This window comes from Coregonus lavaretus (genome assembly GCF_964263955.1).
Source record: "Coregonus lavaretus genome assembly, chromosome: 29".
NCBI lineage: Eukaryota > Metazoa > Chordata > Actinopteri > Salmoniformes > Salmonidae > Coregonus > Coregonus lavaretus.
The window spans coordinates 36,808,592-36,829,939 of record NC_140016.1 but is presented as its reverse complement, the minus strand read 5'-3'; the positions used below and the strand labels follow the sequence as shown (position 1 = coordinate 36,829,939).

The window sequence follows — 21,348 nt, the reverse complement described above, 5'->3', positions numbered from 1 at the left end:
TCAAGAACTATGATGAAACTGGCTCTCATGAGGACCGCAACAGGAAAGGAATACCCAGAGTTACCTCTGCTGCAGAGGATAAGATCATTAGAGTTAACTGCACCTCAGATTGCAGCCCAAATAAATTCAAATAACAGACACATCTCAACATCAATTGTTCAGATGAGATTGTGTGAATCAGGCCTTCATGGTCGAATTGCTGCAAAGATACCACTACTAAAGGACACCAATAATAAGAAGAGACTTGCTTGTGCCAAGAAACACGAGCAATGGACATTAGACCGGTGGAAATCTGTCCTTTGGTCTGATGAGTCCAAATTTGAGATTTTTGGTTCCAACCGCCGTGTCTTTGTGAGACACAGAGTTGGTGAACGGATGATCTCCGCATGTGTGGTTCCCACTGTGAAGTATGGAGGAGGAGGTGTGATGGTGTAGGGGTGCTTTGCTGGTGACACTGTCTGTGATTTATTTAGAATTCAAGGCACACTTAACCAGCATGGCTACCACAGCATTCTGCAGCGATACACCATCCTATCTGGTTTGCATTCAGTGTGACTGTCATTTGTTTTTCAACAGGACAATGACCCAAAACACAACTCCAGGCTGTGTAAGGGCTATTTAACCAAGAAGGAGAGTGATGGAGTGCTGCATCAGATGACCTGGCCTCCACAATCACCCGACCTCAACCCAATTGAGATGGTTTGGGATGAGTTGGACTGCAGATTGAAGGAAAAGCAGCCAACAAGTGCTCAGCATATGTGGGAACTCCTTCAAGACTGTTGGAAAAGCATTCATCATGAAGCTGGTTGAGAGAATGCCAAGAGTGTGTCCAAAGCTGTCATCAAGGCAAAGGGTGGCTACTTTGAAGAATCTAAAATATGTATATATATATAGTTAACACTTTTTTGGTTACTACATGATTACATATGTGTTATTTCATAGTTTCCTAACTTTTGACTGGTACTGTATGTTACACTCGGGTATACTCTATAACCTCTATGCCAGGGATCATCAACTAGATTCAGCCGCGGGCCGATTTGTTTTTGATCAGATGGTCGGAGGGCTGGAGCTTAGTTACAAATAATTACTAGATTGCAAATTGACCGCAAGAAGCCCAAACAGATATCATGACTAAAACATAATGATTTCAAACCTTGCTTACATTTGTATACGATCACGTCGTGTCTCTATTATGCGTGGGAATACTTGGGAACAGATTTCTTAAATTAAAATCACTTGGAGCTGATTTCCTGGTGTTTTTTTACAGTCTTATGTCCAACAATGAAAAAACTATAACAAAAAATAGAATATGATTATTTTTTCACGCATAACATTTGAGTGGGTCAAATAAACCTTTGGCCCGCGGACCACCAGTTGGGGAACCCTGCTCTATGCAATAATACTATGAGGCACAAGCTTAAACAATAAGGGGGAGTCCCTATTCACAGCCAGAGCAGACATACATGCCTCTGGACAAAGGCCTGTTTATTTATCCAGCTGTTTGGATGACCCAGTGTTGATCCACTTGGCTTGAGCTAGAGTCAGGATCTCCTTGAACTAACTTTCCTCAATGGGAAAGTCAGTGAATCCTGGCTCGGAGAGGATCATATAAGCATGCATGCATACACACGTGCGCGTCCACGCACATACACGCAAGTGTTGTAACAGAGCTGTGTTCTTTGACAAGGGAAGTTAGTTTGACTCCTGTAAGAAGGTGAGAGAGAGAGAGAGAGAGAGAGAGAGAGAGAGAGAGAGAGAGAGAGAGAGAGAGAGAGAGAGAGAGAGAGAGAGAGAGATCTTTCCCCTCCACCAGAGGAATAACAATCAAAGGACGAGAGGATGAAAGGCCCTCCCTCACATGATGGAGAGTCAATGGAAAATCCAGGTGGATTAGTTCAAAGGTGCAAGCTGATCTAGTAACAAAGGCTTTAATCATGTGTGTATGTCTCTTTTTGTGTGTGTGCGTGCGTGTGTTGTTTGTGGGCCTCCATTAGACCAGGAAAGCATTCTGTGTAAGCTACTGTATAATATCATCCTACTACAAAAATGGGAACCACCAGTCTTATGTATCTAAAGCCATATAGTCTCTCTGCAGGAGTGGTGAGTTGTTAAAGTCCTGAACTGACTGTGGATCAAATCTCACTGAGAAGTCCCCAGCAAAACACAGCAGCTCTGCCTTTGTGAAATATAGATGGAGTTTAGCACAGGAGAGGTATAGTACTGAGTGTCTGGCTACTCAGCTCACTGGTTTAGAAGGAGATAAACTCAGCTGAGGGTTCAGTTAGTGGTCAACCTTGGCTTTGGCAAATTTCTTCTTCATACATTTTTTCCTCATTAATAATTTTAAAGTAAATAAAACAGAGGGAAATAATGTTTCCCCTTGGACCATGGAACTTCTGGGTTTCAATAAGATCACCACCAATCTCTGACCTTACTGATAAACAGACTGAAAAGGTGACATTGAGAGTTTGTTTTCTAGACTGACATCTTTCAAAAGTTTATATTTGTAGTTGAACATTCTCAATTGCCCCAGAGGAGAATAATAAAGTTGTATTTAGTTTAATTGAAAACAGGATTTTTAAGTAATGTATAATGTATAAATGTATGTATAATTAAACAGTGTGAGAGCCAGATCATTTTTATTTGTCCTACTTTACTTTGGTTCAGAATTTTGTAGCAGTGGAGCAGAGTGCTGACTCAGTATAAAGATGGCAGTAATGAAGCTGTTGGATAATTTGGCCTTCAGAGCAGAGGGGTGGAGAGCGAGAGAGAGGGGTAGAGAGAGAGAGAGAAAGTGGCAAGAGTGAGGGAGAGTGGAGAGAGAAAAGGGAGAGAGCGAGACGAAGGGGACAGAGGAGAGGAAGAGAGAGATGGTGAGAGAGTGGGTGGGAGAGAGAGATGGAGAGAGAGACAACAAGCTATGGAACAGCTGTTTCTCCAGGTGATTCATGAGTGGGACTAGAGCCCTCTCACCCCGAAACCCCACTCCCACTACTACACAGCCAACCTGACTGCAGCCCTACCCGCTGGCAATGTTGGTGTGATCCCAATGCAGCTGCGGGAGAGAGAGTCCTCTCATAAAGGAAGCAGCACTAATGGCTCAAGGCGCTCAGTGACAAAACACACACGCACGCGCACCACACAGAGTATTCCTCTCCAACACAGTTCTAAAACTATAACTCGCTCAACAAATAATAATTTTCTCTTGCGTAGGCAGCACAGTAAACTAGCATAGATAGTCTGCTAAGTCTGGAAGCAGCTCGGTAAATTGTACAAATTAAATTAAATAGGGAAAAACCCAGTAGGTGGGAATAGCATCCTCCAAGCCCACTTCATTTGAAATATGGAGTCCTAGAGGAGTTACTGTGGTTTATAAAAGGGTTTGGGAAAGAAGGCATTATAATAAGGACAGAAAAAAGACACATGGCTGCAGAAATCATTGTAGATGGAGGAGTGAAATGGGGATGTATAAATGGAATGGTAAAGTGATAAATGCCCCGCGGTGCTTCTAATGATATTGAACAAATAATAAACACCAGAAGCGTAGCGCCTTATTGCGTTTCATTCATCTCAACCTTTCAGTTCCAAAACATTAAATAAACATTGACGGAACGTCATCGGTCTAGAAGGAGCTCTGGGGCCCGTATACACAAAGCACCTCAGAAAAGGTCATAGGAATCCTGTAGGGCTGACCCCATTAAGTCGATTGTTTGTTCGATAGGCTGATGGTCGACTGAGATATCTTTAGTAGAGCAGTGGCAAATATACAGTGCATTCGGAAAGTATTCAGACCTCTTGACTTTTTCCACATTTTGTTACGTTACAGCCTTATTCTAAAATGGATTAAATCGTATTTTTCCCTCATTTATTGAAAATAAAAACCGGAAATATCACATTTACATACAGGACCAGTCAAAAGTTTGGACACATACTCATTCAAGGGTTTTTCTTAATTTTTACTATTTTCTACATTGTAGAATAATAGTGAAGACATAAAAAATATGAAATAATACATATATAAATCAAATCATATTTTATTTGTCACATACACGTGTTTAGCAGATGTTATTGCGGGTGTAGCGAAGTGCTTGTGCTTCTATCTCTGACAGTGCAGTAATATCTAACAAGTAATATCTAGCAATTTCACAACATATACCCTATACACACAAATCTAGTCAGGAATGGAATTTAAGAATATATACATATATGGACAAGCAATGACAGAGAGGCATGGTCTAAGATACAGTAGAATATTATAGAATATAATACAGTATATACATATGAGATGAGTAGTGCAAGTTATGTAAACATAAAGTGACTAGTGTTCCATTTCTTAAAGTGGCCAGTGATTTCAGTAGGCAGCGGCAGCAAACTCTAATGTGCTAGTGATGGCTATTTAACAGTGTGATGGCTTTGAGATAGAATCTGTTTTTCATTCTCTCGGTCCCAGCTTTGATGCACCTGTACTGACATCGCCTTCTGGATGAAAGCGGGGTAAACAGGCAGTGGCTCGGGTGGTTGATGTCCTTGATGATCTTTTTGGCCTTCATGTGACACTGGGTGCTGTAGGTGTCTTGGATGGCGGGTCGTTTGCCCCCGGTGATGCATTCGGCAGACCGCACCACCCTCTGGAGAGCCCTGCGGTTGCGGACGGTGCAGTTGCCGTACCAGGCGGTGATACAGCCCGACAGGATGCTCTCAATTGTGCATCTGTAGAAGTTTGTGAGGGTTTTAGGTGCCAAGCCAAATCTCTTCAGCCTCCTGAGGTTGAAGAGGCTCTGTTGCGCCTTCTTCACCACACTGTATGCGTGGGTGGACCATTTCAGTTTGTCAGTGATGTGTACGCCAAGGAACTTGAAGCTTTGCACCTTCTCCACTGCGGTCCCGTCGATGTGGATGGGGGGTGCACCCTCTGCTGTTTCCTGAAGTCCACGATCATCTCCTTTGTTTTGTTGATGTTGAGTTAGAGGTTATTTTCCTGGCACCACACTCCCAGAGCCCTCACCTCCTCCCTGTGGGATAGGGCAGTGTGCAGTGTGATGGCGATTGCAACGTCTGTAGATCTATTGGGGCGGTAAGCAAATTGAAGTGGGTCTAGGGTGACAGGTCAGGTAGAGGTGATATGATCCTTCACTAGTCTCTCAAAGCACTTCATGATGACAGAGATAATAATTTAGTTCAGTTACCTTTGCTTTCTTGGGTACAGGAACAATGGTGGCCAAAGTGTTAAATCAAAATATATTTTAGATTTTAGATTCTTCAAAGTAGCCACCCTTTGCCTTGATGACAGCTTTGCATACTCTTGGCATTCTGTTAAACCAGCTTCATGAGGAATTATTTTCCAACAGTCTTGAAGGAGTTCCCACATATAGTGAGCACTTGTTGGCTGCTTTTCCTTCACTCTGCGATCCAACTCATCCCAAACCATCTCAATTGGATTGAGGTCGGGTGATTGTAGAGGCCAGGTCATCTGATACAGCACTCCATCACTCTCCTTGGTCAAATAGACCTTACACAGCCTGGAGGTGTGTTTTGGGTCAATGTCCTGTTGAAAAACAAATGATAGTCACACTAAGCACAAACCAGATGGGATGGCATATCGCTGCAGAATGCTGTGGTAGCCATGCTGGTTAAGTGTGCCTTGTATTCTAAATAAATCACAGACAGTGTCACCAGCAAAGCACCCCCACACCATCACACCTCCTGCTCCGTGCTTCACAATGGCAACAACACATGTGACGATCATCCGTTCACCTACTCTGCGTCTCACAAAGACACGGCGGTTGGAACCAAAAATCTCAAATTTGGACTCATCAGACCAAAGGACAGATTTCCGCCGGTCTAATGTCCGTTGCTCATGTTTCTTGACCCAAGCAGCAATTCGACCATAAAGGCCTGATTCACGTAGTCTCCTCTGAACAGTTGATGTTGAGATGTGTCTGTTACTTGAACTCTGTGAAGCATTTATTTGGGCTGCAATCTGAGGTGCAGTTAACTCTAATGATCTTATCCTCTTCAGTAGAAGTAACTCTGGGTCTTCCTTTCCTGTGGTAATCCTCATGAGAGCCAGTTTATCATAGCACTTGATGTTTTTTGCGACTGCACTTTAAGTAACTTTCAAAGTTCTTGAAATTTTCCGGATTGACTGACCTTCATGTCTTAAAGTAATGATGGACTGTCGATTCTCTTTGCTTATTTGAGCTGTTCTTGACATAATATGGACTTGGTAGTTTACCAAATAGGTCTTCTGTATACCACCCCTACCTTGTCACAACACAACTGATTGGCACACCTGTTAATTGAAATGCATTCCATGTGACTACCTCATGAAGCTGGTTGAGAGAATGCCAAGAGTGTGCAAAGCTGTCCTCAAGGCAAAGGGTGGCTACTTTGAAGAATCTCAAATATAAAATATTTTCATTTGTTTAACACTTTTTTGGTTACTACATGATTCCATATGTGTTATTTCATAGTTTTGATTTCTTCACTATTATTATACAATGTAGAAAATAGTAAAAATAAAGAAAACCGCTGGAATAAGTAGGTGTGTCCAAACCTTTGACCGGTACTGTATATAATCAACAGTGTTGGCTTTGTACAGCTCTGAAGGACCTTTTATTTTTTTTGAAGGACCTATCCCTTTGCTCACCAAAGAACAATCACAACTGGGCACTTTCTGGGCCTCTGTCTATTTTTGAGTCCACATCTGCTCTCAACGGCCCAGAAAGAAAGAGACTAGCATTACATTACAGTAGCATTTGTCATTGCTTTTATAAAACCTGATTGAAGACAAACCGATCCAGACTATAATTAGGACCATATGGAATCTTCTAGGGCTTTCGCATCTCTGTTACCTCCTCTTTTCCTCCTCTCGTGCTCTGTCTTGTTTTCAAAGTGGGGACCTCCCCAGAAACCATTTAGTATCCAAAACACTTTACACATTAAACTTTTGATTAGATGTATTGGCTCTCTGGTAAGCAACACCACCTGCCACCAAGTCATTGCATCATCAGTCTTTCTAGAGCCAAGTATACTGAACAAAAATATAAATGCAACATGGAAAGTGTTGGTCCCATTTTTCATGAGCTGAAATAAAAGCTCCCAGAAATGTTCCATACGCACAAAAAGCATATTTCTCTCAAATGTTGTGCACACATTTGTTTACATCCCTGTTAGTGAGCATTTATCCTGTGCCAAGTTTATCCATCCACTTGACAGGTGTGGCATATCAAGAAGCTGATTAAACAGCATAATCATTACACAGGTGCACCTTGTGCTGGGGACAATAAAGGGCCACTCTAAATTGTGCAATTTTGTCACACAACAACACAATGCCACAGATGTCTCAAGTTTTGAGGGAGTGTGCAATTTGCATGCTGACTGCAGGAATGTCCAACAGAGCTGTTGCCAGAGAATTGAATGTTCATTTCTTTACCAATGTCGGTTTAGAGAATTTGGCATTACATCCAACCGGCGTCACAACCGCAGACCACGTATAACCAAGCCAGCCCAGGACCTCCACATCCGGCTTCTTCACTTGCGGGATCGTCTGAGAATGAGGAGGGGGGTGCTCAGGAATATTTATGTCTGTAATAAAGCCCTTTTGTGGGGAAAAACAAGTTGATTTATGAGGACAGGGTACTGTAGCGACTCCACTGTCGGGGCATGGTGCCTTGCGGGGACAGGGTACTGTAGCGACTCCACTGTGGGGACATGGTGCCTTGTGGGGACATAGCTTGCCTTCTGGATATAGGGCCTCTTCTAGTCCTCACAGGAGAGAGCATGCTGCCTTATAGGGACAAAGCTTCCGTAGGGTCCCCACTCGAAGGACTTGTTGTCTTTCCAACTACATCATCTTTCCAATAATGAGACTTGATGTTCTCTATTTACAGCGATGATTTCATTGATTTGTTTGTTTGGATTTTGATTAGAGTTGTGATTGGACAGAGTTCTCAAGACACACTGCTGTGTATGAGACGAAGGAAGATGTGTGGACAGACCAAATGAGTTGTCAAGCCTGATGCATGTTAAACACCCACAGGAAAGCATTTAGTCTGCAACACACACACACTCATACACACTCCCCTCTGAATTGATTTAGCCTGACAAACACACCCCTCTGAATACGTAAACAGGCTCTAGGGAGCGTTCCCTGGTGACTCATACAGTTCTATCTGTTATATCCTCAACAACCACTATCCCCTTCTAACACACGCACACACACACACACACACACACACACACACACACACACACTCTGGGTGTATATAGTCTTACTGTCATCACCTTTTTAACTATTTATACAATATACTAACTAATAGAAGCTGCAGACAGTGAAAGTAGCAAGCAAATGTTTTGGCCTCTTAGGTTTTTATCTGATAATATATATGACCTATTCATATTATACTAGTAGAAGCAGTGGATTTAAGGAGCTTCTTGTGTTTCTGGCTTGAACATTTATTTACCTGAATAAATACTTAAGAAAAAGACAACCCTTCCAAGTTTATTTCATTCTTGGCCATCTGTATCTCTGTAATTGCTGACTTAGTGTTAAGGAGCTGTAAGTGGTTTCCAGGTGTGCTACCAGTGCTGTTGGCAGAATGAGGACTGATAGAGACACAGAGAGCGAGATCTGTAGCTGCACATTTATAGGCTGGGAGAAGTAGGCTAGTTTTCTGATAGAGATACAGAAGTATGCTGCACATTCAGACTGGAGAGGAGTAAAGCGAGGGAGATCTTTGGCAGAGATAAAGAGAGAGGGAGATCTGTTTTAGAAGTGTGGAGGAGATTGAAAGAGGGTCTCTGATAGAGATGTAAAGAGATACATTATGTTAAGTAGAGCAGATGTCTGGCAGCACATTGAGACTGGAGCTTCTGGTCGTGTTCTATGGGCCTCGACCTGCTCGCCTCATTAGAGAATATTACCCAGCATGCCTCATTGCAGCTCACTGTGTCATCCTTCCTCCCTCCACCCAGCACCCATTCTGCTGGAGGGGAAGTTTACCCTGGAAAACAGGGGGAGGAAGGGGGGAGAGGAGGAGGATAAAGGGAGGACTAATGTGATGTGTTTGGTGGCCAGGAGGTATCTCCAGTCAAATGCCACATTTTTTATTTCTGGCTGGACTTTTTTTTGATTGGATAATGGCGCCGGAGAAGATGGCTGCCGTTTTACAGCCCTCTAACCAATTGTACTATTATGTGTGTTTTTTCGCGTTATTTGTAATTTATTCAGTACATAATGTTTCTGCCATCGTCTCTTATAACCAAAAGAGCTTCTGGATATCAGGACAGCGATTACTCACCTCGTATTGGATGAAGATTTTTTCTTCAACGAGGCGGCCGCGAAGGATATCCTACAGACACCCGACAAGGCCCAAATCCCTGTCATTCGCAGGAGAAAGAGACAGAGATATCGTGGACGTAGGTTGGGTTGCCTCGTAAGGATCCAATGGCGAGCAAGTAAACTGCCTCTTCCATCAATCCTAAACCAATCTTCAATCATTGGAAAATAAATTAGATGACATACGATTACGCTTATCCTACCAATGGGACATTAAAAACTGTAATATCTTGTGTTTCACTGAGTCGTGGCTAAACGACGACATGGACAACATACAGCTAGCGGGCTATACGCTACATCGGCAGGATAGAACGGCTGACTCCGGTAAGACAAGGGGTGGCGGTCTGTGTATATTTGTAAACAACAGCTGGTGCACAAAATCAAATACTAAGGAAGTCTCGAGGTTCTGCTCGCCTGAGGTAGAGTACCTTATGATAAGCTGTAGATCACACTATTTACAAAGAGAGTTTTCATCTACATTTTTCATAGCTGTCTATTTACCACCACAAACCAATGCTGGCATTAAGATTGCACTGAATGAGCTGTATAAGGCCATAACTAAACAGGAAAACGCTCGTCCAGAGGCAGCGCTCCTAGTGGCCGGGGACTTTAATGCAGGGAAACTTAAATCCGTTCTACCTAATTTCTACCAGCATGTTAAATGTGCAACCAGAGGAAAAACACTCTAGACCACATTTACTCCACACACAGAGACGCATACAAAGCTCTCCCTCGCCCTCCATTTGGCAAATCTGACCATAATTCTATCCTCCTGTTTCCTGCTTATAAGCAACAACTAAAGCAGGAAGCACCAGTGACTTGGTTAATAAAAAAGTGGTCAGATGACGCAGATGCTAAGCTACAGGACTGTTTTGCTAGCACAGACTGGAACATGTTCCAGGATTCTTCAGATAGCATTGAGGAGTACACCACATCAGTCACTGGCTTCATCAATAAGTGCATCGATGACGTCGTCCCTACAGTGACCATACGTACATACCCCAACCAGAAGCCATGGATTACAGGCAACATGAGCTAAAGGGTAGAGCTGCCACTTTCAAGGAGCGGGACTCTAACCCGAACGCTTATAAGAAATGCCCTCCGACGAACCATCAAAGAGGCAAAGAGTCAATACAGGATTAAGATTGAATCATACTACACCGGCTCTGACGCTCGTCGGATGTGGCAGGGCTTGAAAACTATTACAGACTACAAAGGGAAGCACAGCCACGAGCTGCCCAGTGACACAAGCCTACCAGACAAGCTAAACCACTTATATGCTCGCTTCGAGGCAAGCAACACTGAAGCATGCATGAGAGTACCAGCTGTTCCAGATGACTATGTGATCACGCTCCCCGTAGCCGATGTGAGTAAGACTTTTAAGCAGGTCAACATTCACAGGGCCGCAGGGCCAGACGGATTACCAGGACGTGTACTCTGAGCATGTGCTGACCAACTGGCAAGTGTCTTCACGTACATTTTCAACATGTCCCTGACTGAGCCTGTCATACCAACATGTTTCAAGCAGACCACCATAGTTCCCGTGCCAAAGGACACTAAGATAACCTGCCTAAATGACTAAAGACCCGTAGCACTGACGTCTGTAGCCATGAAGTGCTTTGAAAGGCTGGTCATGGCTCACATCAACACCATTATCCCAGAAACCCTAGAACCACTCCAATTTGCATACCGCCCCAACAGATCCACAGATGATGCAATCTCTATTGCACTCCACAGTGCCTTTTCCCACCTGGACAAGAGGAACACCTACGTGAGAATGCTATTCATTGACTACAGCTCAGCGTTCAACACCAGAGTGCCCTCAAAGCTCATCACTAAGTTAAGGATCCTGGGACTAAACACCTCCCTCTGCAACTGGATCCTGGACTTCCTGATGGGCCGCCCCCAGGTGGTAAGGGTAGGTAACAACACATCTGCCACGCTGATCCTCAACACAGGGGCCCCTCATTGTTGCGTGCTCAGTCCCCTCCTGTACTCCCTGTTCACCCATGACTGCATGGCCAGGCACGACTCCAACACCATCATTAAGTTTGCCGACAACACAACAGTGGTAGGCCTGATCACCGACAACGATGAGAGGGAGGAGGTCAGAGACCTGGCCGTGTGGTGCCAGGATAACAACTTCTCCCTCAATGTGATCAAGACAAAGGAAAAAGAAAGAGGACTGAGCACGCCCCAATTCTCATCGACGGGGCTGTAGTGGAACAGGTTGAGAGCTTCAAGTTCCTTGGTGTCCACATCACCAACGAACTATCATGGTCCAAACACACCAAGACAGTCGTGAAGAGGGCACGACAAAGCCTATTCCCCCTCAGGAGACTGAAAAGATTTGGCATGGGTCCTCAGATCCTCAAAAAGTTCTACAGCTGCACCATCAAGAGCATCCTGACTGGTTGCATCACCGCCTGGTATGGCAACTGCTCGGCCTCCGACCGCAAGGCACTACAGAGGGTAGTGCGTACGGCCCAGTACATCACTGGGGCCAAGTTTCCTGCCATCCAGGACCTCTATACCATGCGGTTTCAGAAGAAGGCCCTCAAAATTGTCAAAGACTCCAGCCACCCTAGTCATAGACTGTTCTCTCTGCTACCGCACGGCAAGCGGTACCGGAGCGCCAAGTCTAGGTTCAAAAGGCTTCTCAACAGCTTCTACCCCCAAGCCATAAGACTCCTGAACAGCTAATCATGGCTACCCGGACTATTTGCACCCCCACCCCATCTTTTTACGCTGCTGCTACTCTGCTAATTATTTATGCATAGTCACTTTAACTCTACCCACATGTACATATTACCTCAACTAGCCGGTGCCCCCACACATTGACTCTGCACCGTATATAGCCTCCCTACTGTTATTTTATTTTACTTCTGCTCTATTTTTCTCAACACCTTTTTTGTTGTTGTTGTTTTATTTTACTTTTTTATTAAGAAATAAATGCATTGTTGTTTAAGGATGTAAGTAAGCATTTCACAGTAATGTCTACACCTGTTGTATTCGGCACATGTGGCAAATACAATTTGATTTGATTTGATTTGACTTTTGATTGATGGGCAGCATGAAATGTAATGACCTTAACAAACCTCTTGGAAGCTGATTGGAGGGACATGACTGTGGGATGTGTGTGTTGGCGTGCGTGCATGCGTGGGTGGGTGAAAGAGAGAGAAGAGGAGCGATGAAGAGAGATAAAGATGGAGCCAGAGGGAGAGGGAAGAGAGATGGCGAGAGAGACCTTGTGTGGGTGGAGAGAAGAAAGTTCTCCACTGATGTTTCTGTTCAAGAGGAGACACCTGCTCCCTCTGTGTCTCTACAGAGTTTTACCTCTGGCTGAAAGAGGCATGTTTCACACTGAAGATAGTGTGTGTCTGTTCATGTGTGGGTGTTTTCAACCGAAGATGTTGAAAGATGTGAAACATGAATTGGGGGGTTGAGTCTCCATTGTTCTGTCTGTACAGAGAATCCTACTGTAGCTACTGTAGCTGAAAATCCCTGAAAAGAACAGCTCTACTGCACGCCTCTGTCCTCTGGCTCTCAATGGAATAGGATACACACACACATACACAAATCTTCTGGTTTGATAGGAGCCTGATTTGGCTCGTATTATCGGTCCTGTTCATGTCATTAATAAATATGGAGCAGAAATCATCTATTTAACAGCTTTGTGTTTCTTCAAGAGTGACTGTGACTTCGTAAGAAAAGTATTCTCTGTGCTCAGAATGGGTGTATGAGTATACCAGCCAGGAGTGTTTTCATCAGCACTGTGCCCATTTCCTCAGTGTCAGGGTACTAAGGGGCAGTTATGAATCAGCTCCAACCTGTCTCAGTAAGGCCCATGACAGAGCTCTGCAGTGGGCCTCCCTCCCTCATTCTGAAAAGCACCACTTCCACTCCTCTCTGAGACCCACGATAGAGCTCCTCTGTGGGCCTTAGCCAGCCCGGAGACTAGAGCTGCCAGTGACACTGGCCTTGGTATTCAGCAGACATGGTGTCCGCTGTACCGCTCCCTCCCTCCTTCCTCTATCTCTACTCCTGCCATTTCACCTCTCCTCCGCCTCGCTGGTCTGGAGAAGTCATCACCCAGGCATGAATACAAGAGATGAGGTCATCAATAACGGCCACAGAGAGGTATTAAGCAGACCTAGACCTCCTGTTATTGTCCTCTCCTCTGATTGGTCCAGCTACACGTCTGGCTTTTGACCCCCTTTCTTCCTCATCCTTCATCCTCATTTATACCTTCCTCGCTCACACACACACAGCTGAAATTATTGAAAAGCTTCCTCATCTCACAAAGTGGGATTTAAACATAACTTACATAGAGGTTAAAAGGTGATACTTTGTTATACTCTTTTCAGTTTTGTCACAGTCAGGCCTCACATTGTGGTCCATCACACACACACACACACTTCCATTTCTAAAACCCTCTGCAGAAACTTAGCTAGTGTGTCTGTGCGTGCAGAGTGTATCCAGCTGCAGTCTAAATCAATAGTCCCCTACCTGTGAATGAAGGCTGTTTCTTCGATCCATCTCTCTTTCTACAGACAGAACGTTAAAGGTCAGCCAATCAGCAACAGAGAAGAGAGTCAGTAGAAGCTTATGTCTGTTTGTTATTTTATTCATGAGAGCATGGATAGAGTTATATTTAGACTGGTTGTGTTTCACCATTGTTGAATGAACCTCCACAAAGTGTTCAAGGAGAAATGCACAATGTCAAATGAAAGATGAAAATCTCAACGTGGGATGAACTAATGCCTGTGGACATTTTGTGTGTGTTATTCCATTCTCATGTGTGTGTGTTCTGGTGTGTGTGTGTCTCCTTCAGATTTTGACTCAGGCCTTGGCATGATGACGGGTATCACTCCCATGAACCCCATGATGCCTGGCCTTAGTTACGTGCCCCCGCCCCCCCTGCCCCAAGATCTGCCCATCGTCAAGGAGATCATCCACTGCCAGAGCTGCACCCTCTTCCCCCCCAACCCCAGTAAGTCTATTTACCTCTATTACCTTTAGCCACAACCCGCTACAAATCTATGGAAGTGATTGGGGCAATCAAGCAATGTTTATTTTATTATGGCCAAATCACCTTTAGGTAACGTCAAACCAGTTAATTAAGTTGATTTCAGTTGATTTGGCCAGGAAATGTTACATATTGCACAGTTGCCCCTATCACTCCCATGGGTTTTTAGCCAGTGATGGCTAAAATTAGCTGAAGTTTGTAGTGTCTGTTTAAAGAAAACCGAAACATGGATTCCAGTTTCTCCTGGCCCATAGACTACTTTCAGGGTGAGGAACCATCTAACATTAAGTTGTAAAATACTGAACTTCCCCTTTAATGAAGACATAATATGTTTACTAAATTACGTTCTTACCATGTACCTTCTCTTTTACCTGAGTGCTGACTATGACTGAGACCACCTCAGGGTTCATCTCTCTCCTCACAGTTAATTTATGCATTATCTTCTCCCCTCATGCATTTTAAATGCCTCCAGCGGTCTGGTCTAAAATGCAGAGGAATTAAAAGGTTTCAAGGTCTCTCCGTTGACTGAACTGACCCATGTAAGCTCTGGAGGGCTGTATCGACTCCACATTACAATCTGACAGCTTTTAAGAACATGTCATGGGTACACACACACCTTGTACACTAAAACAAGTTTTGGTCGACCGAATGTCGTCTGTTCTTTCGACCAATCGATTGGTTGAAATGTTTAAATGTGTAATTTTCCATATAGACACACCCTGTGTTTTAATCAAATCAACAATATGCATTGAGCTTGTCTGATGCTTTAAGCTTACTGTTTGATGAAATAACACACAAATGACTCAAGAGGGAGCCAGAGCTCTAGAGGAAGAAAAAACCTTAACCTGACCCAACCATTCTCCTCCCGCTCCTGCTGTCTTTCGCAGATTCTGCCATTATTCTCCTGAAGTTGCCGGTAATAGGCTACACGAGTCGGCAACCTTTCTCATGTGGAATGCCAATTTATCTTACCATTTATACCGGTTTGCGTGCCAGTTATGGTTTTCATATAATAATAATAATAATAATATGCCATTTAGCAGACGCTTTTATCCAAAGCGACATAATTTTTTTTTTTTGTGTATGGGTGGTCCCGGGGATCGAACCCACTACCTTGGCGTTACAAGCGCCGTGCTCTACCAGCTGAGCTACAGAGGACCACCATATGCACATTTTTGTGGAACAGTTTCATTTCATTTATAATAACATTTTCATATCTCAAAATCATTGTCATGTGGTTAATTAAAATTGCCAACTATGTAAAAATAGCCTACATAAAGCCAACAAATAAAAACATTGCAGACTTCAGGTAGAAATGATCCTGATAACAAAACAAAATCCTAAAATTCACATTGGCTACGCATGGCCTGTCTGTAACGAACTTGAAACATTGTATGAACTATTAACTTGGGTCCAGCTGGAAGCTTAGCGAACTTGCAACATTGTATCAAATATTCTGGGCCCTCAGAGTTTCCAGTAACAGTGAACTCGGGACAGACACAGCTGTAGGCTATTTGCGCAAGGGATAAGAAGCAGTGCTTGACTTGGGCAGGAGCTCACCGGAGCTGAGTACCGGCACATCACATTTTCTACTGCTTGAGCTCCTGTTCCTCTTATAGAATATTAGTTCAAAAGTATTGTGGAGCTCCTGCATCTAAATATAAACAGTACCAGCACCCAAAATGAGTACCGGAACCTATTTCAGTCCAAGTCAAGCGCTGATAAGAAGTAATCAGGTAGGCCTATTTTATGACATTTCAACTGGATCAGAGCATTACATTTTTCCCTTTCATGCTGAGTGGTTATCGAAAGGGAGAGAGCTGGAAAGATTTTTCAAATAGCCTACATTGAGGAACTAATGTCGTTCTCAGTGGATGTAAAAACATACTTTGTTTGCTTGCTGTTTGAGGTGAAGAAAACATTACTTTGAGAACCTACACAGGTCATTAGTGGTGGTGTGTTAAGCCAATCAGAAAGACTATCAGATCCCCAAATGGGCACATTTATATGCCTACATTTGCGCGCAGGCCAGGTAGCCTATAGACCTATAAACTTCTATGCGTAATCAGGTGTGCATCCTTACTCAACATTGACAGGAGCGCTCCAAACAAAAGACAATGACTAAATTGAATTGACAAAACTCGTAAATGGAATGAAATAAACCAAAAACTTGTTTCTCACAAGTGTAGCATAGGTTGTGCACTCTGCAAACAATGTGACCACTCCGACATTGAGAACGGTAAGACTGGAATAATAATATATTGAAAACTTTAACAGAAACTACAAACATTGTAGATGAGAAATTATAGGAATCGGGGGCCTCCTGAGTGGCGTAGCAGTCTAAAGCAGTGCTTGTGGCATCAATACAGACCAGGGTTTGATCCCAGGCTGTGTCACAACCGGCCTTGACCGGGAGTCCCATAGGGTGGCGCAAAATTGGCCCAGCGTCATCCGAGTTAGGGGAGGGTTTGGCCGGGGGAGCTTTACTTGGTTCATCGCGCTCTAGCGACTCCTTGTGGCGGGCCGGGCGCCTGCAGGCTGACTTCGGTCGTCAGTTGGACGGTGTTTCCTCCGACACATTGGTGTGACTGGCTTCCGGGTTAATCGGGCGGGTGTTAAGAAGTTCGGTTTGGCGGGTCATGTTTCTGAGGACGCATGACTCGACCTTCGCCTCTCCCGAGCCCGTTGGGGAGTTGCAGCGATGAAACAAGATTGCAATTGGATATCATGAAATTGGGGAGAAATGTATGCAAATGTATTTAAAATAATAAATGGAAATATTATATTTACATAAGTATTCAGTTTGCTTTGTTGAAGCACCTTTGGCAGCGATTACAGCCTTGAGTGTTCTTGGGTATGATGCTACAAGCTTGGCACACCTGTATTTGGAGATTTTCTCCCATTCTTCTCTGCAGATCCTCTCAAGCTCTGTCAGGTTGGAAGGGGAGCATTGCTGCAAAGCTATTTTCAGGTCTCTCCAGAGATGTTCGATCAGGTTCAAGTCCAGGCTCTGGCTGGGCCACTCAAGGACATTCAAAGACTTGTCCCGAAGCCACTCCTGCGTTGTCTTGGCTGTGTGCTTAGGGTCGTTGTCCTGTTGGAAGGTGAACCTTAACCCCCAGTTTGAGGTCCTGAGCGCTCTGGAGCAGGTTTTCATCAAGGATCTCTGTGTAGTTTTCTCCGTTCATCTTTGCCTCGATCCTGACTTGTCTTCCAGTCCCTGCCGCTGAAAAACATCCACACAGCATGATGCTGCCACCACCATGCTTCACCGTAGGGATGGTGCCAGGTTTCCTCCAGACGTGACGCTTGGCATTCAGGCCGAAGAGTTCAATCTTGGTTTCATCAGACCAGAGAATCTTGTTAATCATGGTCTGAGAGTCTTTTGGTGCCTTTTGTCAAACTCCAAGCGGGCTGTCATGTGCCTTTTACTGAGGAGTGGCTTCTGTCTGGCCACTCTACCATAAAGGGTTGTCCTTCTGGAAGGTTCTCCCATCTCCACAGAGGAACTCTAGAGCTTTGTCAGAGTGACCATCGGGTTCTTGGTCACTTCCCTGACCAAGGCCCTTCCCCCGATTGCTCAGTTTGGCTGGGCAGCCAGCTCTAGGAAGAGTCTTGGTGGTTCCAAACTTCTTCCATTTAAGAATGATGGAGGCCACTGTGTTCTTGAGGACCTTCAATGCTGCAGACATTTTTTGGTACCCTTCCCCAGATCTGTGCCTCGACACAATCCTGTCTCGGAGCTCTACGGACAATTCCTTTGACCTCATGGCTTGGTTTTTGCTCTGGCATGCACTGTCAACAGTGGGACCTTATATAGACAGGTGTGTGCCTTTCCAAATCATGTCCAATCAATTGAATTTACCGTAGGTGTCCTCCAAACAAGTTGTAATAAGATCTTAAGGATGATCAATGGAAACAGGATGCACCTGAGCTCAATTTCGAGTCTCATATCAAAGGATCTGAATACTTATGTAAATAAGGTATTTCTGTTTTCTATTTTTTATTTATTTATTTGCAAACATTTCTAAAAACCTGTTTTTTTCACCTTGTCATTTATGGGGTATTGTGTGTAGATAGCGGAGGAAATATTTTTATTTAATCAATTTTAGAATAAAGGCTGTAACGTAACAAAATGTGGAAAAGGTCAAGGGGTCTGTATACTTTCCGAATGCACTCTATATTTGCTACTGCTCGACCAAAAAAGTATTGGTCGACCAACAGCCTATCGACCAAACAATCGACCAGTTAACTAATTGGGGTCAGCCCTAAGACAGACCTACCATGTAGACACACATGCACACCTCCCCACACACATCCACATATCACTCAGGGGCAGACTGTGTGGTACTGGTACTTGTGTAAGACTGACTGCATAGAGGGAGACACTATATACCCCCATTGTCCAATATAGACCTCCTACTTCCTCTACCTTTACCCAACCAAGCCCTGCTGATCTGCATTCGAGAGAGAGAGAGAGAGAGAGAGAGAGAGAGAGAGAGAGAGAGAGAGAGAGAGAGAGAGAGAGAGAGAGAGAGAGAGAGAGAGAGAGAGAGAGAGAGAGAGAGAGAGAGAGAGAGAGAGAGAGAGAGAGAGAGAGAGAGAGAGCATCTGTAATTAAAAGAGTGACCTCTGTGAAGACAGGGCACTCTGGTGTGTAAAATATGTCAGGCTGAAGGTTTGTTGCCCCCTCCCTCTTTCCACACACTATCTCCTCCTCTCGTTCCTCTTATCCACTCATCCCCTCCTCCTTTTAGGTCCAGTTAATTACCTGACTACCTCTGTGTCCTTGATCTCCTGTCTCTAACATAACTACACGGACACACCTAATTCTAACCTTTGCGTACTGTTTGGAAGATAAGTTCATCTATGCCAATGAAGGGACGCAGTATAAAACTGCTTGGTTGAAGATATGTTCATGTGATTTATCTGGGCTGAGGTAAACAAAGTAACATTTCTTGTGAAAAATAGTCACACACTCTATATATGCTTCCAATGATTTATTGGCAATGTGACTTTATTTTTCATACTATTCTGTTAGTGAGCACCTCTCCAACTATTTGATGTAGCATGTATAATATAAATATACACTGAGTGTACAAAGCATTAGGAACACCTTCCTTATATTGAGTTGCACCCCCTTTTGCCCTCAGAACAACCTCATTTCATCGAATGTCTTCCACAGGGAAGCTGGCCCATGTTGACTCCAATGCTTCCCACAGTTCTGTCCTTTGGGTGGTGGACCATTCTTGATACACATGGGAAACTGTTGAGCGTGAAAAGCGGGGCAGGAGGAGGAGGGGGGCTTTTGGTTTGACATTAACCTGAAGGCGATGAGAGAGAGTATTAGAGGGAGATAAAGTAGATTATATTACAGTGTGGTGGGTGATTTTGGACGGAGTCAGGCGCAGGAGGGTAAATCACAGAATAAATGGTTTATTCGGTAAGACAGCGGTACGCAGCAATGCATAAAACACACTGGAGAAAACAAGGCACACGGGTGAATATCCCGGCGATACAAAATACAATAAAGCTCCACCGAGCTATAGTAACCTCCACAATAAACAATCACACACAAAGACAAGGGGGCAGAGGGAATACTTATACAGGTACTGATGAGGGGATATGAACCAGGTGTGTGTAATAAACAAGACAAAACAAATGGAATGATGAGATGAGGAGCAGCAGTGGCTAGAAGTCAGGTGACGACGAACGCCGAAGCCTGCCCGAACAAGGAGAGGAGGCAGCTTCGGAGGGAGTCGTGACATATAGGCCCTCTGGGCAGTGATAGAGCTGATGAGGAGAGAAAATATACTGACCAAAAATATAAACCCAATATGTAAAGTGTTGGTCCCATGTTTCATGAGCTGAAATAAAAGATCCCAGACATTTTCTATACGCACAAAAAGCTTACTTCTCTCAAATGTTATGAACAACTGTGTTTACATTCATGTTATTGAGCATTTCTCCTTTGCCAAGTTAATCCATCCACTTGACAGGTGTGGAATATCAAGAAGCTGATTAAACAGATCATTACACAGGTGCACCTTGTGCAGGGGACAATAAAAGGCCACTCTAAAATATGCAGTTTTGTCACATAACACAATGCCACAGATGTCTCAAGTTTTGAGGGAGCGTGCAATTGGCATGCTGACTGCAGGAATGTCCACCAGAGCTGTTGCCAGAGAATTGAATGTTCATTTCTCTACCAATGTTGTTTTAGATTATTTGGCAGTACCTACATTCAACCGGCCTCACAACCGCAGACCATGTGTAACCACGCCAGCCCAGGACCTCCACATCTGGTTTCTTCACCTGCGGGATCGTCTGAGACCAGCCAACCAGACAGCTGATGAAACTGTGGGTTTGCACAACCGAAGAATTTCTGCACAAACTGTCAGAAAGCGTCTCAGTGTAGCTCATTTGCGTGCTTGTCGTCCCCACCATGGTGAAATCAAATCAAACTTTATTTGTCACATGCGCCAATTAAAACAGGTGTAGACCTTACCGTAAAATGCTAACTTACAAGCCCTTAACCAACAATGCAATTCAAGAAAGATTTAAGAAAATATTTACCAAATAAAAAAAAAGTAACACAATAAAATAACAATAACGAGGCTATATACAGTGAGGGAAAAAAGTATTTGATCCCCTGCTGATTGTGTACGTTTGCCTACTGACAAAGAAATGATCAGTCTATAATTTTAATGGTAGGTTTATTTGAACAGTGAGAGACAGAATAACAACAACAAATAATCCAGAAAAACGCATGTCAAAATTGTTATAAATTGATTTGCATTTTAATGAGGGAAATAAACATGACTTAGTACTTGGTGGCAAAACCCTTGTTGGCAATCACAGAGGTCAGCCGTTTCTTGTAGTTGGCCACCAGGTTTGCACACATCTCAGGAGGGATTTTGTCCCACTCCTCTTTGCAGATCTTCTCCAAGTCATTAAGGTTTTGAGGCTGACGTTTGGC

At 43.9% G+C, this 21,348-nt stretch overlaps 1 protein-coding gene across 1 annotated transcript in view; it reads left to right on the top strand.

The window, feature by feature from the left end:
• The window catches only part of LOC311105316 (ecto-NOX disulfide-thiol exchanger 2-like), a 397,866-nt gene that overhangs the window by 300,922 nt on the left and 75,596 nt on the right, over positions 1 to 21,348 (top strand). The window contains exon 6 of the mRNA XM_084147429.1: positions 14,175 to 14,333. Within this exon, the coding sequence (XP_084003555.1) occupies positions 14,175 to 14,333 (159 nt within the window). The remainder of the gene's footprint in view (positions 1 to 14,174; positions 14,334 to 21,348) is intronic.